At 41.6% G+C, this 21,395-nt stretch overlaps 1 protein-coding gene across 2 annotated transcripts in view; it reads right to left on the reverse strand.

Annotated features, from left to right (window-relative positions):
* The window catches only part of CFAP47 (cilia and flagella associated protein 47), an 816,247-nt gene that overhangs the window by 478,491 nt on the left and 316,361 nt on the right, over nt 1-21,395 (reverse strand). For both annotated transcript variants that reach the window (XM_077296700.1, XM_077296701.1), the window contains exon 42: nt 2,147-2,196. In XM_077296700.1, coding sequence (XP_077152815.1) covers nt 2,147-2,196 — 50 coding nt within the window. The remainder of the gene's footprint in view (nt 1-2,146; nt 2,197-21,395) is intronic.

Here is a 21,395-nt window from a genome sequence, read left to right on the forward strand (position 1 = left end):
CAGAATAGAAGACCAGGCTATTACCAGTTCTACCAATAATGTGCCCTTGTCATAAAAATGCAAGGAGGGGAAATACATACAAATGATCAGCTAACATGTCAGAGATACTTTCACGGGTTTAATGCGACAGAATGGGGCCAGAAAAGCGTGATGAATGATTCCTGCACTGATTAGAAGCACTTCACCATCATATTAAATGGTGTAGCTTTCTGATAGCAATGCAGCGGTTAATCTGTTCAGTTTAGAGCTCATGGAGCTTTCCTGCATTGATGGTCTCAGCTGTTCAGGGTTAGCCACTCCACTCTGCTATATAAACTTGCCTCTGTCAAGCAGGGATTGCCAGTGTTAGTTTAATACTGCCCGATTTTGGAGTTGGAGGTTGTTAGGAGGCGCTTAGGGTGTTGTTCTAATGACTGTTGCTCGGTTATTTGTCTGCATGTAAATCCTCCTCCTCTACTATTTAGTTTTCCCTCCCTTTACTTCCTGGTGTTCCACTCTATTGTTTGTGAATGCATATTTGTATGAGTGGTATTCTCATTTATCCGTGTACACCTTCCCTTCAGTCTGGTTTGTGTATTCATATACACTGCTACTCTCCACTTCCCTGGGTAGGGGAGGGGACACATAATGGAAAAGCTCAGTAAGACATGCAGCACCGGCATCTTCACCATCAGAAGTAATCTTGGGAGCAGGGATAGCTAGGGCGCTCCTAGCCCCAGGATCTCTGGCAACTGTACTGTGACAGATACACACTTTAAAACATGTTAATGTTATCAGAGTTTTAGAGAAAGCATTATGCAAAATATGCTTTAGGGCTGAGTGGTTAGTCACTCTAACACGTTAGCACTGTACTTTAGAACTCCTTCTTTATCGAATAGCTTGGGCTTTGGTTTGGACCATTAGGTTAATCTAGATGTTGTACCATGACAATATATACTAATAGTGGCATGAGCAATATATTTATAGGTACCTCATCTAAGAATAATTATGCATTTTGTGATCATTATTGTACCTCCTTTACTACAGCCTCTTTGATTACCTGATCAATTGTTCTTAAAATTTCTCAGAGCATTTGCAATTTTATTAACTGTGGTGGTTTTTGGTTACTCCATTTGTACATCTGTAACTTTTCATAAACAATATATTGTATGGGAGTACTGCACACTATATATTCCCTGTGGCGGTAACTGTATGATGTAGCTATGATTTTATAATCCATAGGATTATATTGTGCTATATGCCTAGGTTTGAGTGATTGCAAGATTTGCATTGTAAAAATGTAGAAAGTGCAGTCAGTACTTTGTAGGTATCTTTGCTTTTTTAATTAATTACATAGGTTTATTTATTTTTTTTAATCACCTATATAGTGCCATTAATTCCACAGTGCTTTACAGACATTATTGGCACTGTCCCGATTGGGGTACAAAAGCTATATTCCCTATTAGTATATCTTTGGAGTGTGGGAAGAACCCGAGAAAATCGACACAAACACAGGGAGAACATACAAACTCCTTGCAGATGTTGTCCTTGGTGGGATGTGGATCCAGGACCCCAATGCTGCACAGCCACAGTGTTAACCACTGAGCCACAATGCTACTCTATTATAATTTATTAGAGGTTATAAGTTGATGTTGAGGGATTTTGGTCATATTTAAACCTCGAACCTATGAATTGTCAAGATGACCTAACATAAACTCATTATACAGAGTGATATAGAGTTTTTTGTGAATTTCCACTTGGTCAGTAGAGACACTAAGTACAAATAAAAAAGCTTTAGTTAGCATCACGCAGAATGGCGTCCTCCTACAATAGGAAAAGATTGCTTCAGATATTGCATTGTACATTGTTATATGTTTGATGCATCTATACCTCAGTTTTTATATTCTTTCTGCTATGTGTTATATGGTACTATAGCTATTTTATTTCAATACGCCATTACATTAGTATACCAAGCAGCTGTATTGTCAAAATGATCAGGTACTGTCATTGTCATTTTGTGCTAAGTCCAGACACAAAAATGCTTTAATCTCTTGCTTTGAATGCAAGGCAAATATTAAACATTATTTATACCATCCATGTACAGCAATGTGGCATATGTTATATGAACCATCATCTGTTAATAGAGTAAAAGCTGAATATACTGTACCATGATCCTTTGAGTCACAAATCACCCTGGAAAGATCATGATCTGTAGAGCTGACAATGCAAAAAATTAACATTATAGGTAAATAAAAGCATACCAGGTAATATTAACAGCAATGCTTTGTCCAGTTTTGCAATATTTAAATAAAATATAATTGTTTAAATCGTAAGTAACCGTAATTAAAGAATTCATCAAAATTCAACCCCACTCCAAAATCAAGTATGGTTAAATTTATAATGCTGCGAATATAACACATGATAATTGTTAAAAGAGAAGCGTATTAGTTTCTCAGGATTACTCCTAAATCTAATTCATTATCATGAAAAATATTAGATGGTGTATGCTACCAATTTCATTACATTGTATTTCTAAGAATGGCCCTTATATTATATGTAATGTTATTTACTGAAAAAAACTTCTGAAGATTATGGTACAACTGGTAAGCACATCATTCATGCCCGAACCAAAAATGTTACAGGTAGGGCTTCTATCTAATGCACGAATAACTGAGCTCTTCACTATCAACATCATAAGTTTGCCAATGACAGAGGGAAACAAAGTGCAGAGGCTGGGGACTGTAGAACCGCCCCAATCCCTTGAAATAAGACAGCCATAGGGAGAATAGACCTTTAGAATGATAGGCCAGTAGGAAGGAAGGCTAAAATGAGATGTACAATTTCCTAAATAATAAAATGTTGCAACCTCCCCATCTCATATGTGGCAAGGCATTCTCAGCTACTTGACACTTTAGCCAGCTGAGGTATAGCCCAAACATGTTTTACGGTAAGTCATTATTTTGTTTAAACTGCTCTGACTCCTTTGAAATTCCACTTAGTGGCAAAGTTCTGCATTCGAATGATGACATTTCATTATTTTTTTTGTTTTGTTTTTAACCTGTTCACCCCAAAAACCTGTTTTCAACTTCCTGACCAGGCAATTTTTTTCAATTCTGACCAGGGTTTGTTTATGAGAGTGTTTTATTGTTAAATGTTAAATTTTTTTCCATAAAACTTGCATTGATTTGTGAAAATATTGGAAATTTGGCAAAAATGTATAAAATTTCACAATTTTCAAACGTTTCATTTTTATGCCCTTAACCCCTTAATGACCGCCAATACGTATTTTAACTGACCTGAGATATAAGAGAATAGCCTCCCCATACAGGTGACAATCCAGCATCTGTTGGTTGTGCACTATAGCTGACAACTTGCTGTATCAGCCATGATCAGTGTTTGCACAGTCCAAATCTGTTTAACCCCTTAGATGCTGCTGTCAGTAGTGACTACATCATTATAAATGGTTAACAGAGTGTGAGGGCTTCCTCTTTATCCAAATTGGTGCCCTCAGATCATGATTCTGTGGTCCTGATGTTTGCCATGGCACTTCACAACCAAATAGTGGCCTTAGAGTCAGACGGCTGTAGTAATCTGTTCAGAAGTTAGAGGCATTTAGGTGGTAAAAATAGACATTTTCATTTCTGTCATGACACTCTGCATTAATTCCAGTAAAGCACCTGAATGGTTAACAAACTAACTGACTGCAGTCTTCAATATCTCAGGGGTGCTGTTTTTAAAATGGTATCACTTTTGGGGGTTTTCTAATATATAGGACCCCTAAAGTCACTTCAAACAAGGATAAGTCCTTAAAAAAAGAAATTGTGTAAATTTCCTTGAAAATATGAAAAATTGATGCTACATTTTTAAACCTCGTAAAATGCTAACAAAACAAAATAACAATTTACAAATGGTGCTGATGTAAAGCCGACATGTGGGAATGTTATTTATTAATGGTTCGCTGTGGTGTGACCATCTGGATTAAAGAGATAATCATTCAAATTTAGAAAAGTGCAAATTTTTTAACATTTTACTAAAATTTTGGATACTTTTTATAAATAAACACAAAACATATTGACCTAGATTTACCATTATCATAAAGTATAATGTGTCATGAAAAAACAGTTTCAAAATCACTGGGATTTGTTGAAGGGTTGCAGAGTTATTACCACATAAAATGACACTGGTCAGATTTCAAAAATTTGGCTCCATCACTAAGGGGTTAAGCCGCCAGAGTTATGTCACACAAAAAGTTAATAAATAACATTTCCCACATGTCTAATTTACATCAGCACCATTTTTGAAACATCATTTTTTTGGTTAGGAAGTTAGAGTGGTAAATATTTGATCAGCAAGTTCTCATTTTTCCTACAAGATTTACAAAACCATTTTTTTAGGAACCAGATCACATTTTAAGTGACTTTGACGGGCCTATATGACAGAAAGTACCAAAAAAGTGACACCATTTTAAAAGCTGCACCCATAAAAGTCCTTAAAATAACATTGAAGAAATGTATTAACCCACGGGGGCTTCACATGAATCAATGCAATGTGGAAGTAAAAAAATGAACTTTTTATTTTTTTCCACAATAATTGCACTTTAGCCCCACATTTTTTATTTTCACAAAGGTAAAATAAGAAAGAGGACCCCAATATTTGTTGAGCAATTTCTCCTCAGTATGCCGATACCCCATGTGTGGGGTAAAACTATTGTTTGGATGCATGACAGGGCTTGGAAGGAAATGGGCACGGGTTGACTTTTTGAATGGAAAATTGTCTGGAATCGAGAGAGGACGACATATTGCATTTGGAGAGCCCTTGATGTGCCTAAACAGTGGAAACCCCCAACAAGTGACCCTATTTTGGAAACTGGACCCCTGAAGGAATTTATCTAGATTGTGTGGTGAGTACCTTGAATCCCCAGGTGCTTCAAAGTTTATTACGTTGAGTCGGTAAAAATAAGAAAAATCACATTTTTTCCACAAAAATGTTCTTTTAGCCCCATTTTTTTCATTTTTACAAGGGTAACATGAGAAAATGGACCCCAAAACTATTGTTCAATTTCTCCTCATATACCTCATATGTAGGGGACAGCTACTGTTTACACGCACAGCATGGTTTAGAAGTTAAAGAACACTATTTGACTTTTCGAACACAAAATTAGCTGGAATCAAGAGCCAACGCAATATCGCATTTGGACAGCTCCTGATGTGCTTAAACAGTAGAAACCCCCTCACAAGTGACCCCATTTTGGAAACCAGACCCCTCTAGGAATGTATCTAGATTTGTGGTGAGCACTTTGAACCTCCAGGTGTTTCACGTTTATAACATGGAGCTGTGAAAATAAAATAATTTAGCCCCAATTTTTTTTACAAGAGTAATAGGAGAAAATGGAGCAAAAAGTTGTTGTGCAATTTCTCCTGAATACGCCAATACCCCATATGTGGTGGAAAACTACTGTTTAGGTGCACAGCAGGGCTCGGAAAGGAATGAGTGACATTTTGAAGAGCAGACTTTGATGGAATGGTCTGTGCGCGTCATGTCGCGTTTGGAGAGCCGCTGGTGTGCCTAAAAAGTAGAAACCCCCACACATGACCCTATTTTGGAAACTAGACCCCCGAGGAATTTATCTAGATGTGTTGTGAGCACCTTAAACCTCCAGGTGCTTCAATTAAATTGATAAAAATTTTCTTTTAGCCCCAATTTTTTAATTTTCACAGGAGTAACAGAATAAAATAGACCCCAATAATTGCTTCTCAATTTCTCCTGAGTACGCCAATATCCCATTTATGGTGGAAAACTACTGTCTGGAGTGATGGTTTGGAGAACAGACTTTGATGGCATGGTCTACACACGCAATATTGCATTTGGAGAGCCCATTATGTGCCTAGACAGGGAAATCCCCACAAGTGACCCTATTTTGGAAACTACAAGGAATTCATGTAGAGGCATAGTTTTATAGTAATGATTATGCTTTTGGTTTTACTGGTGTTTGAATTTATAATGTGGTGGTATGTGCAGCTGGGCAGAGTACATCAGATTATAAAAGTGTGAATACAAAAAAAAATGGAGTAAATAAGTCGATGGTATGTTACAAAATGTATTTCTTTAATAAACATACAAGGCATATAGGAATAAAAACATGTATCAATACAAGGTCATTATTAAATCAAGAGTCGGGTAGGTGAACGTGGATGTCTCATACATCATACTAAAATCCTCAATAATTTGAACCTCCCATTGCCGTCTAGAAGACTTCCTGCATCCTGCGCCAATTTTTTGGAATGCACTAACCAAGACACTTTGATTCATTCCCAATACCCACAGTTTTAAGAATGGCCTAAAAAGCAATTCTTTATACTGGCATATCGCCCCACCTCACTTATCTAACTATCCCCATTTTGCCCACATAAAATTTTCTACAAAATCAGGACCTTCTTAGCATCTGCTCCCACACCCTCTATGCATTTAATAGCCTGTTTCTGTACTGTACACATACTGGCTGATGACTGGTTTGTGCAGCATTATGTAAATACCCTATTTAGTATATTATGGCTGTATCGTACAAAATAAGCATAATTTATAATTTACCTTTAATGTGCTCCTATTTCCTTATAGATTGTAAGTTTGCAAGCAGGGCCCTCATTCCTTTTGGCATCTGAGTTATATTTATTCTGTAAGGTTTTTAGTGTCTGTACAAGTCCCCTCTAAAATTGTAACGTGCACATCTGCTCAGTGCAGGATCCACATGCACGGAAAAAGCGCAAAAAAGTGTGCCGGAATACAATTGGGAGTGGAGGGGTTAGGGAGAACTGGATGAGGGATTGGGTAACTGCTGCTGCTTCTGGGATCACAGATCACACAGCACACAAACAGTACACATCACAGGAGATCACAGGAGACAGGAAGCAAGGTTCAGATTGCAAGAAGATCGCACTGGCCACCAATGAATTTCTCTCAGGTAACACAGAGGGGGTATACAACTGCTCTGCACACCAACTCTAAGGTAAAGATGGCGTGCAGAGTGGTGATTGCTATTTCAGGTTAACTCCTTAGATGCTGATTGGTCAGTAACTATTGTTCAGCCAACCAACGTTAAAAGGGTTTATTAGGCGAGGTGACATCGTGTCACTCCATTCATTGTGACCGCTGTCATTGGTGCATGCCACATTGTTTTTTTTTCCAACTTTATCATGACATCACTGTGATTTGCTGGCCAGAATTGATCAGCCAATCACAGAGATCGCCGTCACGGGGTGGGGCGATACAGACCCCCGGGGCGACGTGCAGAGATGGCCTGCTGTCGGTAACTGCACGACGCAGCAACCAGAAATAGCGACAATATACTTCGCTTTGTGGGAATGCACCTCCCGTAGCGGTATACATATATTGTGCATGTTGAGAAGGAGTTAAAAGCTTCCTTAGCTATTTTATTTTAAAGCATCCTATAGGCATTGCAAAGTTATGAAATTTTGTAATCATCTTCCTTTGCTTCTTCTCTCCTATACACAACGCTGTGGTACAGTTTCAATGCCCAGCTAATACTTCTTTAGAAAGGACTTTCAACTGCTGCTCAGCAAGTTCTGTATCTTTATACTATACTAGCTGAAGAGCCCGGCGTTGCCTGGGCATAGTAAATATCTGTGATTAGTTATAGCACCTCACTTCTCTTATTTTCCCATCACACCTCTCATTTTCCCCCTCACATCTCTCATTTTCTCTCTCAATCCTCTTATTTTCCCCCTCACTCCTATAATTCCCCCCTCACTCCTCTCATTCCCCCCTAACACTTGTCATTTCGACCTCACATCTGTCATTTTCCGATCACTCCGCTATTTTCCCTCACTCCTCTCATTTTTCACTCACACCTTTTCATTTTCACCTCTCCCCGGTATATATTATATACCTGTGTGTCATCTCCCCTGTATATAGTATGTACCTGTATGTCATCTCCCCTGTATATAGTATATACTAGTGTGTCATCTAGTCATGTGTATAGTATATACCTGTGTGTCATCTCCCCTGTATATAGTATATATGTGTGTGTCATCTCCTCCTATATATAGTATATACCTGTGTGTCATCTCCCCTGTATATAGTATACATGTGTGTCATCTCCCCTGTATATAGTATATACCTGTGTCATCTCCTCCTGTATATAGTAAATACCTGTGTTTCATCTCCTCCTATATATAGTATATACCTGTGTGTCATCTACTCCTATATAGTATATACCAGTGTGTCATCTCCTCCTGTATATAGTATATACCTGTGTCATCTCCCCTGTATATGGTATATATGTGTGTCATCTCCTCCTGTATATAGTATATACCTGTATGTCATCTCCCCTGTATATAGTATATACCTGTGTGTCATCTCCCCTGTATATAATATATACCTGTGTGTCATCTCCTGTATATAGTATATATCTGTGTGTCATCTCCTTCTGTATTAGACCTCATTCACACGTTATTTGCTCAGTATTTTTACCTCAGTATTTGTAAGCTAAATTGGCAGCCTGATAAATCCCCAGCCAACAGGAAGCCCTCCCCCCTGGCAGTATATATTAGCTCACACATACACATAATAGACAGACTGACAGCTGCCGTATTTCCTATATGGTACATTTGCTGCTCTTGTAGTTTGTCTGCTTATTAATCTGATTTTTCTTTTTGAAGGATAATACCAGACTTGTGTGTTTTAGGGCGAGTTTCATGTGTCAAGTTGTGCGTGTTGAGTTGCGTGTGGCGACATGCATATCACGACTTTTGTGAGATAAGTTTTGTGTGGCGACATGCGTGTAGCAACTTTTTGTGTGTCGAGTTGCATGTGACAGGTTAGTGTAGCAAGTTGTGTGCAGAAAGTTTTGCGCATGGCGAGTTTTGCGTGTGGCGAGTTTTATGTGTGGTGCGTTTTGAGTATGTGCAAGTTTTGCGTGAGGCAACTTTTGCATGTGTTGCAACTTTTGTGCATGTGGCAATTTTTCCGTGTGTGCAAGTTTTGTGTGTGGCGAGTTTTCCATAAGGTGAGTTTTGCACGTGTGGTGAGTTTTGCATGTGGCAAGTTTTACATGTGGCAAATTTTGTGCATGGGGAGTTTTGAGTGGCGACTTTTGTGTTTCAACTTTTATGTGGCGAGGTTGGTGTATGTGTGGTGAAATGTGTGCTGAGGGTGATATATGTGTTCAAGTACGTGGTAGTGTGTGGCGCATTTTGTGTGTGTGTTCATATCCCCGTGTGTGGTGAGTATCCCATGTCGGGGCCCCACCTTAGCAACTGTACAGTATATACTCTTTGGCACCATCGCTCTCATTCTTTAAGTCCCCCTTGTTCACATCTGGCAGCTTTCAATTTGCCTCCAACACTTTTCCTTTCACTTTTTTCCCATTATGTAGATAGGGGCAAAACTGTTTGGTGAATTGGAACGCGCGGGGTTAAAATTTTGCCTCACAACATAGCCTATGACGCTCTCGGGGTCCAGACGTGTGACTGTGCAAAATTTTGTGGCTGTAGCTGCGACGGTTCAGATGCCAATCCCGGACATACACACACACATACATACACACATATACACATTCAGCTTTATATATTAGATGCAGAGTCTGTATAAAGGAATTTACATGTCTTAGTGAAGGGGTTAGGATCAGAGAGGCTCATTCATGAGAATTCCTGTATTCTCACTGTTTGAACCTAGGGGCAGATATATTGCGGATGCCAGTTGGGCTCGCTGGAATACAATGTGCATAATTCATTAAGAAGTGCATGGAACTGATGGGAGGGCATAGCCAAAGCCCCATTCAGCCCAAGCTATAGCAACATTAACATAGCTGGCCGAGACTTACATGCAAACATCAAATGTCCCAATATTTTTCAGTTACTTACGAGAATAAATATTGCAGCTTATTAAGGTGGTTTGTGACAGAATTCTGCCTTAAATACCTTAAAGGGTAACCTTGGTTTTAATTTGTATCTCCTAAATAAATAGTATATGTGAAACTAAGCAACTTTATAATATATTATCAGAGGAATCTGCTTCTTTCTCAGTCATTAGCAAAAGTATTAATTCTACGCTAGAATCTGTATTCAATGAAGACAGACTTTCCCATTACGGAGATAGGAGATGGCAGCTACTAGGGATACAATTATATGACAATTCTAGCAGAAGAAGGGAGGAGATACAGAAAGAGACCCTCCTTCCCCCTCCCCGCTAGTTTACACAGAATCTCATCAGTAGATGAGAGTAACAAAAAGACGGAATATAAAAGTGTTTGAGATATCCATAAAAACAAACAAATACAAAAGCAAATAATAATTTACAGTCAAATGACTGTACCAATTTGCCCCAAATTTGACACAAAGGTAAATCAGGCATTTAGGAAGGTTTTATATTGAGCTTAAGTGCTTTCAAAACTACCATTCCTGACATATTCACAAAAAAAGTAATAAAAAAATAAATATTAATTTATGACCAATCCACTGAATCAATATGCCCCAAATTTGACACATAGGTAAATCATGAACATTAGAAAGTTTTCACGAGGTTTCAGCTCTCCAATGCTCATTATGATCAACATATTCACAAAAAAGCAGAATACAAAAGAAATTATTAATTTACTGACAAACCACTTGCAAATTTGGTAAATAGGTATATCAAGCACTTCCAGAGGTTTTAGACTGGGTTTTAGCTGCCTAAACCTATCCTTCTCTACGTATTTCCCCAAAAACTCAGCACATCAAATTTCTGCACATAATGACTCAGATATGTTCGCCTCATCTCAGTAGTAAATGAAGTTTTAACCACACATACAAATTGTTAAATCAAATAGAACCATGTGAAGTTGGATAATTCTAGTACTATAAAGTAGTAATACAAGTATAATATAAAAATGTTCTTAGTTAAGAATGTGCTTCCCCCTATTCCTGCTGTCCTTGACACCCATTCCCTTGTGCCCACTGACATTTACAGCCCTTGAACCTACAAGACACCAGTTTTAGAAATTGGATATGCATTTGCTCCCAGGAGCGTCACGTTAGTCTTCCAGTGGGTTTGTAATAAGATGTCAAGGAATCAGTTCTGGGAGAGCTGAAGGCTTGAGAGTAAGGCTGAAATACTTGACATGTGAGTCTACACAATCATTGTCTTGTAAAGGGCACAAATCTGGCCGTAGGATATGGTGTAGAGCTTATTTATGTACATGTGTTCATAAACAGTGACTAGAAAGCTATCAGGACTCACATAAAAATGATGTGTACTAGAAGATCTAGAAGTTTTGGAAACCAATCCACACAGATATGATCCTTGTCACAATAGGCAGACTGTTAAAGAGGACCTTTCATGACTTTTCACACTCTAAACTGGCCACTTCATGATAAAGTGGCTTAAGATTTGAATAAAATATATTTTTAATTTTGTTATTCATCAACTCCACATCTCCATTACCGGGATATTAGATGGTATAGTTTATATGCTAATTTCCACTATAATAAAGGGGTCCTTAGATGAGATTCTATTCCGGGCATGATGTTGCGCAATCATAGGCAGTGTCACAGGAAAAAAAGAAAATGCCCTTGCAGAAGCTTAGAACAGGCATCCTCTCTGTGGTCTGGTAAGTGTAATATGCCTAACTAGGTCACACAGATCTTACTGCTGGTACATACTGAGGACAGCAGAGCTGTGTGTCATTGCATACACCACTCTGCATCCTTCCCAGGTATCGGGGAATAATGTCCCAGTACCTGAAATAGATGTAGAGTGGTGTATATGACACGCTGCAGCTCTCATCTCACAGCATTGACAATGTGAGGATAGTGGGATGAAAGCAGTTTTCTGTGTCATTACATTCACTGCTTTGCATCTATCCCAGACCAAAAGCTCTGGTCTCTTCATTGCACTTGTAACTACAGATAATGTAGAACAGTGTATGTAATGACACACAGCTCTACTCTCTTTCCTTGTAATCAAAGTGTGTGCCAGCAGTGAGATATGTGTGACCTGGGGATTAGAGCAAAGTTGTGTGTCACTATATACACTGCTCTGCACTAGTGATGATCAAATAGCTTCGGATAAGAACTTATGCAAATAGTTATAGCACTTCCCGAATAGCTGACTTGGTAACCTGGATACCTAGAGTGCTCTCGATGATCAGCTGTCCGGCGTCGCAGCTGCATGTGTTGCGGCTGTGTCACAGTCACAACACGTGCATGGAGAGCCCAACACACAGGCGATCCATGATGTGTTGTGACTGTCACACAGCCGCAACACATGCAGCTGTGGCCCCAAACAGCTGATTATCGGCAGCGTTCCAGGTATCCAGGTTACCAAGGCAGATATTCGATCATCCCTACTCTGCATTATTTCCTAATACCTGGGATAGATGCAAAAGGGTATATGTTATGACACAAAATTCATCTCTCCTCACAGCACTTGTAATTGCAATAAGTGCTGTCAGTAAGATGTCAGTGTGATGCCTCAGTCAACCATATCACATAGAGAAAGACTGTTTGGGTCTTATCATGGTTTTGTTTTTCCTGTAAGCTGCCAGATTATGATTGGACAATTGTTATGACCTGGTGGTTACGGAGCGGTACTGAGATGACCTGGTGGGTAAAACCAATCATGGACAAGCTCAGAGGAGGTGGCAGCTCCACAGACAGAAATCACTGATATGACCTAGTGATTACGGAGCAGCACTGAAATGACCTGGTGGGTAAACAAATAATGTACAAGCTCTGAGGAGGTGGTAGCTTTACTGACCGCAATCCCTACTCCTATCACCAACACTAGAAATAGCCGTGGAGCGTTCCTATCTCTGCCTAGACGCCTCTTCACAGCCTAAGAACTAGCTACCCCTGAAGATGGAAACGGAAAACTATCTCGCCTCAGAGAAACCCCCAAAGGAAGGATAGCCCCCCACAAATATTGACGGTGAGTGAAGAGGGAAATGACAAACTCAGAAATGAAACTAGATTTAGCAAAGGAGGCCAATACTATCTAAATAGACAGAGATAGAAAAGGCTACTGTGCGGTCAGTATAAAAAATAAATGTCCACGCAGAGTTTACAAAAATAACCTCCACACCAACTCACGGTGTGGAGGGGCAACTCTGCAACCCCAGAGCTTCCAACTCGCCGGAATATTTCATAATGACAAGCTGGACAAAAGAGACATAACTTAAACTGAACAGAAGGTCAAAAGCAGGGAAACACCCAAAAACTAGCAGAACTTATCTTTAGCTGAAATGGACTGGCCAACAGAGAACTTCCAGGAAAGGACTGAATCTACAGGAAGAAACATTGACAGCTGGCATCAACTACAGCCAAAAGCCCAGTTAAATAACAAGGCCAGGGAACCGATTAGTGAAAGCAGCTGCTAAGTTCCACTTGAAACCACCAGAGGGAGCCCAAGAGCAGAACTCCCAAAAATACCATTCGCAACCACAGGATGGAGCCCAAGAACGGAATTCACAACAGTACCCCCGCCCCCCTTGAGGAGGGGTCACCGAACCCTCACCAGAGCCCCCAGGCCGATCGGGATGAGCCATATGAAAAGCACGCACCAAATCGGCAGCATGGACATCGGAGGCAAAAACCCAAGGGTTATCCTCCTGGCCATAACCCTTCCACTTGACCAGATAGTGAAGTTTCCGCCTTGAAAGATGAGAATCCAAAATCTTCTCCACCACATATTCCAGCTCCCCCTCAACCAACACCGGAGCAGGAGGGTCAACGGAGGGAACCATGGGCACCACATATCTCCGCAACAAAGATCTATGGAACACATTATGAATGGAAAACGAAGCTGGAAGGGCCAAACGAAAAGACACCGGATTGATAATTTTCGAAATCCTATAAGGACCAATAAAACGAGGTTTGAACTTAGGGGAAGAGACCTTCATAGGAACATGACGAGAAGACAACCAGACCAAATCCCCAACCCGAAGCCGGGGACCAACGCACCGACGGCGGTTAGCAAAACGTTGAGCCTTTTCCTGAGACAATGTTAAATTGTCCACCACATGAGTCCAAATCCGCTGCAACCTGTCCACCACAGAATCTACCCCAGGACAGTCCGAAGGCTCAACCTGCCCTGAAGAAAAGCGAGGATGAAAACCGAAATTACAGAAAAAAGGCGAAACCAAGGTAGCCGAACTAGCCCGATTATTAAGGGCAAACTCGGCCAACGGCAAGAAGGTAACCCAATCATCCTGATCAGCCGACACAAAGCATCTCAAATAGGTTTCCAAGGTCTGATTGGTTCGCTCTGTCTGTCCGTTTGTCTGAGGGTGAAACGCCGAAGAAAAAGACAAATTAATGCCGATTCTACCACAAAAGGACCGCCAAAACCTAGAAACAAACTGGGTACCTCTGTCAGACACAATATTCTCCGGAATACCATGCAAACGAACCACATGCTGGAAAAACAAAGGAACCAAATCAGAGGAGGAAGGCAACTTAGGCAAAGGTACCAAATGGACCATTTTAGAAAACCGGTCACAAACCACCCAGATGACAGACGTCTTCTGAGAAACAGGAAGATCAGAAATAAAATCCATGGAAATATGCGTCCAAGGCCTCTCAGGGATAGGCAAAGGCAAAAGCAACCCACTAGCACGAGAACAGCAGGGCTTAGCCCGGGCACAGATCCCACAGGACTGCACGAAGGAACGCACATCCCGTGACAAAGAAGGCCATCAAAAGGACCTGGCAACCAAATCTCTGGTACCAAAGATCCCAGGATGACCAGCCAACACCGAACAATGAATCTCAGAAATCACCTTACTAGTCCATCCATCAGGAACAAACAATTTCCCCACAGGACAGCGGTCGGGTCTATCAGCCTGAAACTTCTGAAGCACCCGCCGCAAATCAGGGGACATAGCAGAAAGAATCACCCCCTCCTTGAGAATACCAGTCGGCTCACGGACTCCAGGAGAATCAGGCAAAAAACTCCTAGACAGGGCATCAGCCTTCACACTCTTAGATCCCAGAAGATACGAGACCACAAAATCAAAATGGGAGAAAAACAAAGACCACCGAGCCTGTCTAGGATTCAACCGCTTGGCCGACTCAAGGTAGATCAGATTCTTATGATCGGTCAAGACCACAACACGATGCTTAGCTCCCTCAAGCCAATGTCGCAACTCCTCGAATGCCCACTTCATAGCCAACAACTCCCGATTGCCGACATCATAATTACGCTCAGCAGGCGAAAACTTTCTGGAGAAGAAAGCACACGGCTTCAACACAGAGCCATCAGAACTTCTCTGAGACAGAACAGCTCCTGCCCCAATCTCAGAAGCGTCAACCTCAACCTGAAAAGGGAGAGAAACATCTGGCTGACGCAACACAGGGGAAGAAGAAAAACGACGCTTAAGCTCCTGAAAGGCCTCCACAGCCGCAGACGACCTATTCACCACATCTGCACCCTTCTTGGTCAAATCGGTCAGAGGTTTAACCACAGTAGAAAAATTAGCAATGAAGCGGCGATAAAAATTAGCAAAGCCCAAAAATTTCTGAAGGCTCTTCACAGATGTGGGTTGAGTCCAATCATAAATAGCCTGGACCTTAACAGGGTCCATTTCAATAGCCGAGGGAGAAAAAATGAACCCCAGAAAAGAAACCTTCTGAACTCCGAAAAGGCACTTAGACCCCTTCACAAACAGTGTATTAGCACGAAGAATCTGAAATACCATCCTGACCTGCTTCACATGAGACTCCCAATCATCAGAAAAAAACAAAATATCATCCAAATATACAATCATAAATTTATCCAGATACTCCCGGAAAATATCATGCATAAAGGACTGAAACACAGATGGAGCATTAGAGAGCCCGAAAGGCATCACAAGATATTCAAAATGGCCTTCGGGCGTATTAAATGCTGTTTTCCATTCATCACCCTGTTTGATGCGGACCAGATTATACGCCCCTCGAAGGTCAATCTTGGTAAACCAGCTAGCCCCTTTAATCCGAGCAAACAAATCAGAGAGCAAAGGCAAATGGTACTGGAATTTGACCGTGATCTTATTGAGAAGGCGATAATCTATACAGGGCCTCAAGGAGCCATCCTTCTTGGCAACAAAAAAGAACCCCGCTCCCAACAGTGGCGAAGACGGGCGAATATGCCGCTTCTCCAAGGACTCCTTTACATAAGTCCGCATAGCGGCATGCTCTGGCACAGACAGATTGAAAAGTCGACCCTTAGGGAACTTACAGCCAGGAATCAAATTAATAGCGCAATCACAGTCCCTATGAGGAGGCAGAGGACTGGATTTAGGCTCCTCAAATATATCCTGGAAATCCGACAAGAACTCAGGAACTTTAGAAGAAGGGGACGAGGAAATTGACATCAGAGGAATGTCACTATGTATCCCCTGACAACCCCAACTAGTTACAGACATAGATTTCCAATCCAGCACTGGATTATGTACCTGTAACCATGGAAACCCCAGCACAACCACATCATGCAAATTATGCAACACCAAAAAGCGAATATTTTCCTGATGTGCTGGAGCCATGTTCATGGCTAACTGTGTCCAGTACTGAGGCTTATTCTTGGCCAATGGCGTAGCATCAATCCCCCTCAAGGGAATAGGATTCTGCAAAGGCTCCAAGGAAAAACCACAGCGCTTGGCAAATTCTAGGTCCATTAAGTTCAGGGCAGCGCCAGAGTCCACAAATGCCATTACAGAAAAGGACGACAATGAGCAAATCAGGGTAATAGACAAGAGAAATTTAGGCTGTACAGTACTGATGGTAACCGACCTAGCAACCTTCTTAGTTCGCTTCGGGCAGTCAGAGATAGCATGAGTAGTGTCACCACAGTAAAAACACAGCCCATTCTGACGTCTGAACTCCTGCCGTTCTGCTCTCGTCAAAACTCTATCACATTGCATAGGCTCAGAACTCTGCCCAGAGGACACCGCCATATGGTGCACAACCTTGCGTTCACGCAGACGCTGATCAATCTGAATGGCCAGAGATATTGATTCGTTCAAACCAGCAGGCATGGGAAACCCCACCATAACATCTTTAAGAGCTTCAGAAAGACCCTTTCTGAAAATAGCCGCCAGGGCATCCTCATTCCATTTTGTAAGCACAGACCACTTTCTAAATTTCTGACAATATATCTCTGCCGCTTCCTGACCCTGACACAGAGCCAGCAAAATTTTTTCTGCCTGATCCACAGAATTGGGTTCGTCATAAAGCAATCCAAGTGCTTGAAAAAATGAATCTACATTGAGCAATGCAGGATTTCCTGGCTCAAGGGAGAATGCCCAATCCTGCGGGTCGCCACGCAGCAGAGAAATAACAATCTTCACCTGCTGAATGGGGTCACCAGAGGAACGGGGTCTCAGAGCAAAAAACAATCTGCAATTATTTTTAAAGTTCAGAAACCTAGATCTATCCCCAGAATACAAATCAGGGATAGGAATTCTAGGCTCAGAAACAGGGGTTTGAACAACATAACCTTGGATACTCTATACCCTTGCAGCGAGATGATCAACACGCGCAGACAGACCCTGAACCTCCATATCAGCACCAAGCTCCTGCACCATCCAAAAATCAAGGGGAAAAAAAAAAGACGAAACAAGCAACAAGAAAAAAAAAAAACTCAGAACTTTCTCTTCCCTCTTTTGAGATGCATTTAACACATTGTGGGCCAGCTGTACTGTTATGACCTGGTGGTTACAGAGCGGTACTGAGATGACCTGGTGGGTAAAACCAATCATGGACAAGCTCAGAGGAGGTGGCAGCTCCACAGACAGAAATCACTGATATGACCTAGTGATTACGGAGCAGCACTGAAATGACCTGGTGGGTAAACAAATAATGTACAAGCTCTGAGGAGGTGGTAGCTTTACTGACCGCAATCCCTACTCCTATCACCAACACTAGAAATAGCCGTGGAGCGTTCCTATCTCTGCCTAGACGCCTCTTCACAGCCTAAGAACTAGCTACCCCTGAAGATGGAAACGGAAAACTATCTCGCCTCAGAGAAACCCCCAAAGGAAGGATAGCCCCCCACAAATATTGACGGTGAGTGAAGAGGGAAATGACAAACTCAGAAATGAAACTAGATTTAGCAAAGGAGGCCAATACTATCTAAATAGACAGAGATAGAAAAGGCTACTGTGCGGTCAGTATAAAAACTAAATGTCCACGCAGAGTTTACAAAAATAACCTCCACACCAACTCACGGTGTGGAGGGGCAACTCTGCAACCCCAGAGCTTCCAACTAGCCGGAATATTTCATAATGACAAGCTGGACAAAAGAGACATAACTTAAACTGAACAGAGGGTCAAAAGCAGGGAAACACCCAAAAACTAGCAGAACTTATCTTTAGCTGAAATGGACTGGCCAACAGAGAACTTCCAGGAAAGGACTGAATCCACAGGAAGAAACATTGACAGCTGGCATCAACTACAACCAAAAGCCCAGTTAAATAACAAGGCCAGGGAACCGATTAGTGAAAGCAGCTGCTAAGTTCCACTTGAAACCACCAGAGGGAGCCCAAGAGCAGAACTCCCAAAAATACCATTCGCAACCACAGGATGGAGCCCAAGAACGGAATTCACAACAGACAATGTCATACAGGCGAAAAAGTAAACACCTCCGAATATGAATTTCTATGCATGCCCCCAACATTATAGTGGAAATTGGCATATAATCTTAAGTAGCTAATATCTCCACAATGGAGATGAGAAATAAAACAGTACAAAATATATTTTATTTAGCTCTTCAGCCACTTTATCATGATGTGGCCAATTTAGAAGTAAAAATGGTGAACAGTCTGCTCTAATGGAGTTATCTTCTGCTAGATTGTTGGGATCTTATTGGAGTTGAGGCTAGCTAGAACAACCTGTGAAGTTGTCCACCTTTGGACAACCACCTGCTTCTACAACAGCAGTCATTACCACTGCTAGTTTCTGAAATGTGGTCAGGGAAAGTGATACAGGAACAAAAGTATAGATACATATTAAGTATTTTACCAACTTTAACACTAGACAGTAACATCTTTCATATTTACATCTATATCTGATTTGGTAAAGAAACATTTTGATTAAAGGTACCGTCACATTAAGCGACGCTGCAGCGATATCGACAACGATGCCGATCGCTGCAGCGTTGCTGTGTGGTCGCTGGAGAGCTGTCACACAGACAGCTCTCCAGTGACCAACGATGCCGAAGTCCCCGGGGAGCCAGGGTAAACGTCGGGTTACTAAGCGCAGGGCCGCGCTTAGTAACCCGATGTTTACCCTGGTTACCATTGTAAATGTAAAAAAAACCCAGTACATACTCACCTTCTGATGTCCTTCAGGTCCCTGGCCGTCTGCTTCCCGCACTGACTGTGAGTTCCGGCCGGCCGTAAAGTAAACGCAGAGCACAGCGGTGACGTCACAGCTGTGCTGTGCTTTACGGCCGGCCGGCGCTCACAGTCAGTGCGGGAAGGAGACGGCCAGGGACCTGACGGACATCAGAGGGTGAGTATGTACTGTTTTTTTTTTACTTTTACAATGGTAACTAGGGTAAATATCGGGTTACTAAGCTCGGCCCTGCCCTTAGTAACCCGATATTTACCCTGGTTACCATTGTAAAACATTGCTGGCATCGTTGCTTTTGCTGTCAAACACGACAATACATGCCGATCTGACGACCAAATAAAGTTCTGGACTTTCAACAACGACCAGCGATATCACAGCAGGATCCAGATCGCTGCTGCGTGTCAAACACAACGATATCGCTATCCAGGACGCTGCAACATCACGGATCGCTATCGTTATCGTTGCAAAGTCGTTTAGTGTGAAGGTACCTTTAGAACTGATGTCAAAGCATTGAATGAAAGACCGACTTTTCTCTTTGTTCATGAGCTCTACATTTGTAATCCTATTATTGATGCATATGCTGTAACTGATACCATCTAAATCACTGACACACAATTCACTGTAGAACTGGATTTACTCACAGATGCTATGGTTTACCTTATCTCACAATAGTACAAAGAGGAGATTGCCTTTGATAATAGCAGTGTCAGCAAAGTGCTAATTATAACAAAATCATTTTTTTTTAAAAATTTGGTGAACTTCAAGCCAGCAAACATATAGGGGTAAATTCATCATTGCTTTTGCATCTTTTTTTTGTCAAGCATTGTGAATTTTACATCTATTTTTGACTGATTGAACTCACCTATTCATTTGCATTTTTTTATCCATGTTTTTATGTGTTTGTCATTTTTTTTAAAAGAGGCAATCCCATCAAAATGTTTATAGTAACATAGTTAGCAATGCCGAAAAAAGACAGTTGAACATCCATTTCCGACCTATATGCCGTCAGAATAAATCCCCAGATCTACGTCCTTCTAAAGAACCTAATAACTGTAAGACACAATATTGTTATGCTCCAGGAAGTCATCCAGGCCTCTCTTGAACCCCTCGACTGAGTTCGCCATCACCACCTCCTCAGGCAAGAATTCTACATTCTCACTGCCCTAACAGTAGAGAATCCCCTTCTATGTCGGTGGAAAAACCTTCTCTCCTCCAGACGCAGAGAATGACCCCTTGTGACCGTCACATTCCTTGGTATAAACAGATCCTCAGAGAGATATTTATATTGTCCCCTTATATACTTATACATGGATATTAGATCGCCCCTCAGTTGTCTTTTTTTCCAGACTAAATAATCCTAATTGTGCTAATCTCTCTGGGTATTGTAGTTCCCCCATCAACTTTATTAATTTTGTGCCCTCCTTTGTACTCGCTCTAGTTCCATTATATCCTCCCTGAGCACCAGTGCCCAAAACTGTACACAGTACTCCTTATGTGGTCTAACCAGGGATTTGTACAGAGGCAGTATAATGTTCTCATCATGTGTTTCCAGAGCTCTTTTAATGCACCCCTGATCCTGTTTGCCTTGGCAGCCGCTGCCTGGCACTGGCTGCTCCAGGTAAGTTTATCATTAACTAGGATCCCCAAGTCCTTCTCCATGTCTTATTTCTCATAGTCTGGGGAGTCCTTCATGTGTTTTTTAGCAAACTCTATGCGGACTTTCATATGTCTTGCACTGAGGAGAGGCTTCCGTTGGGCCATTTTGCCACAAAGGCTCAACTAGTGGAGGGCTGTAGTGATAGTTGACTTTGTGGAACTTTCCCCCATCTCCCTACTGCATCTCTGGAGCTCAGCCACAGGGATCTTGGGGTTCTTCTTTACCTCTCTCATCAAGGCTCTTCTCCCATGATTGCTCAGTTTGGCTGAATGGCCAGGTCTAGGAAGAATTCTGGTGGTCCCAAACTTCTTCCATTTAAGGATTATGGAGGTCACTGTGCTCTTAGGAACCTTGAGAACTGCAGAAATTCTATTGTAACCTTGGCCAGATCTGTGCCTTGCCACAATTCTGTCTCTGAGCTCCTTGGCCTGTTCCTT

The sequence above is a fragment of the Ranitomeya variabilis genome, chromosome 3, assembly GCF_051348905.1.
Source record: "Ranitomeya variabilis isolate aRanVar5 chromosome 3, aRanVar5.hap1, whole genome shotgun sequence".
Lineage (NCBI taxonomy): Eukaryota > Metazoa > Chordata > Amphibia > Anura > Dendrobatidae > Ranitomeya > Ranitomeya variabilis.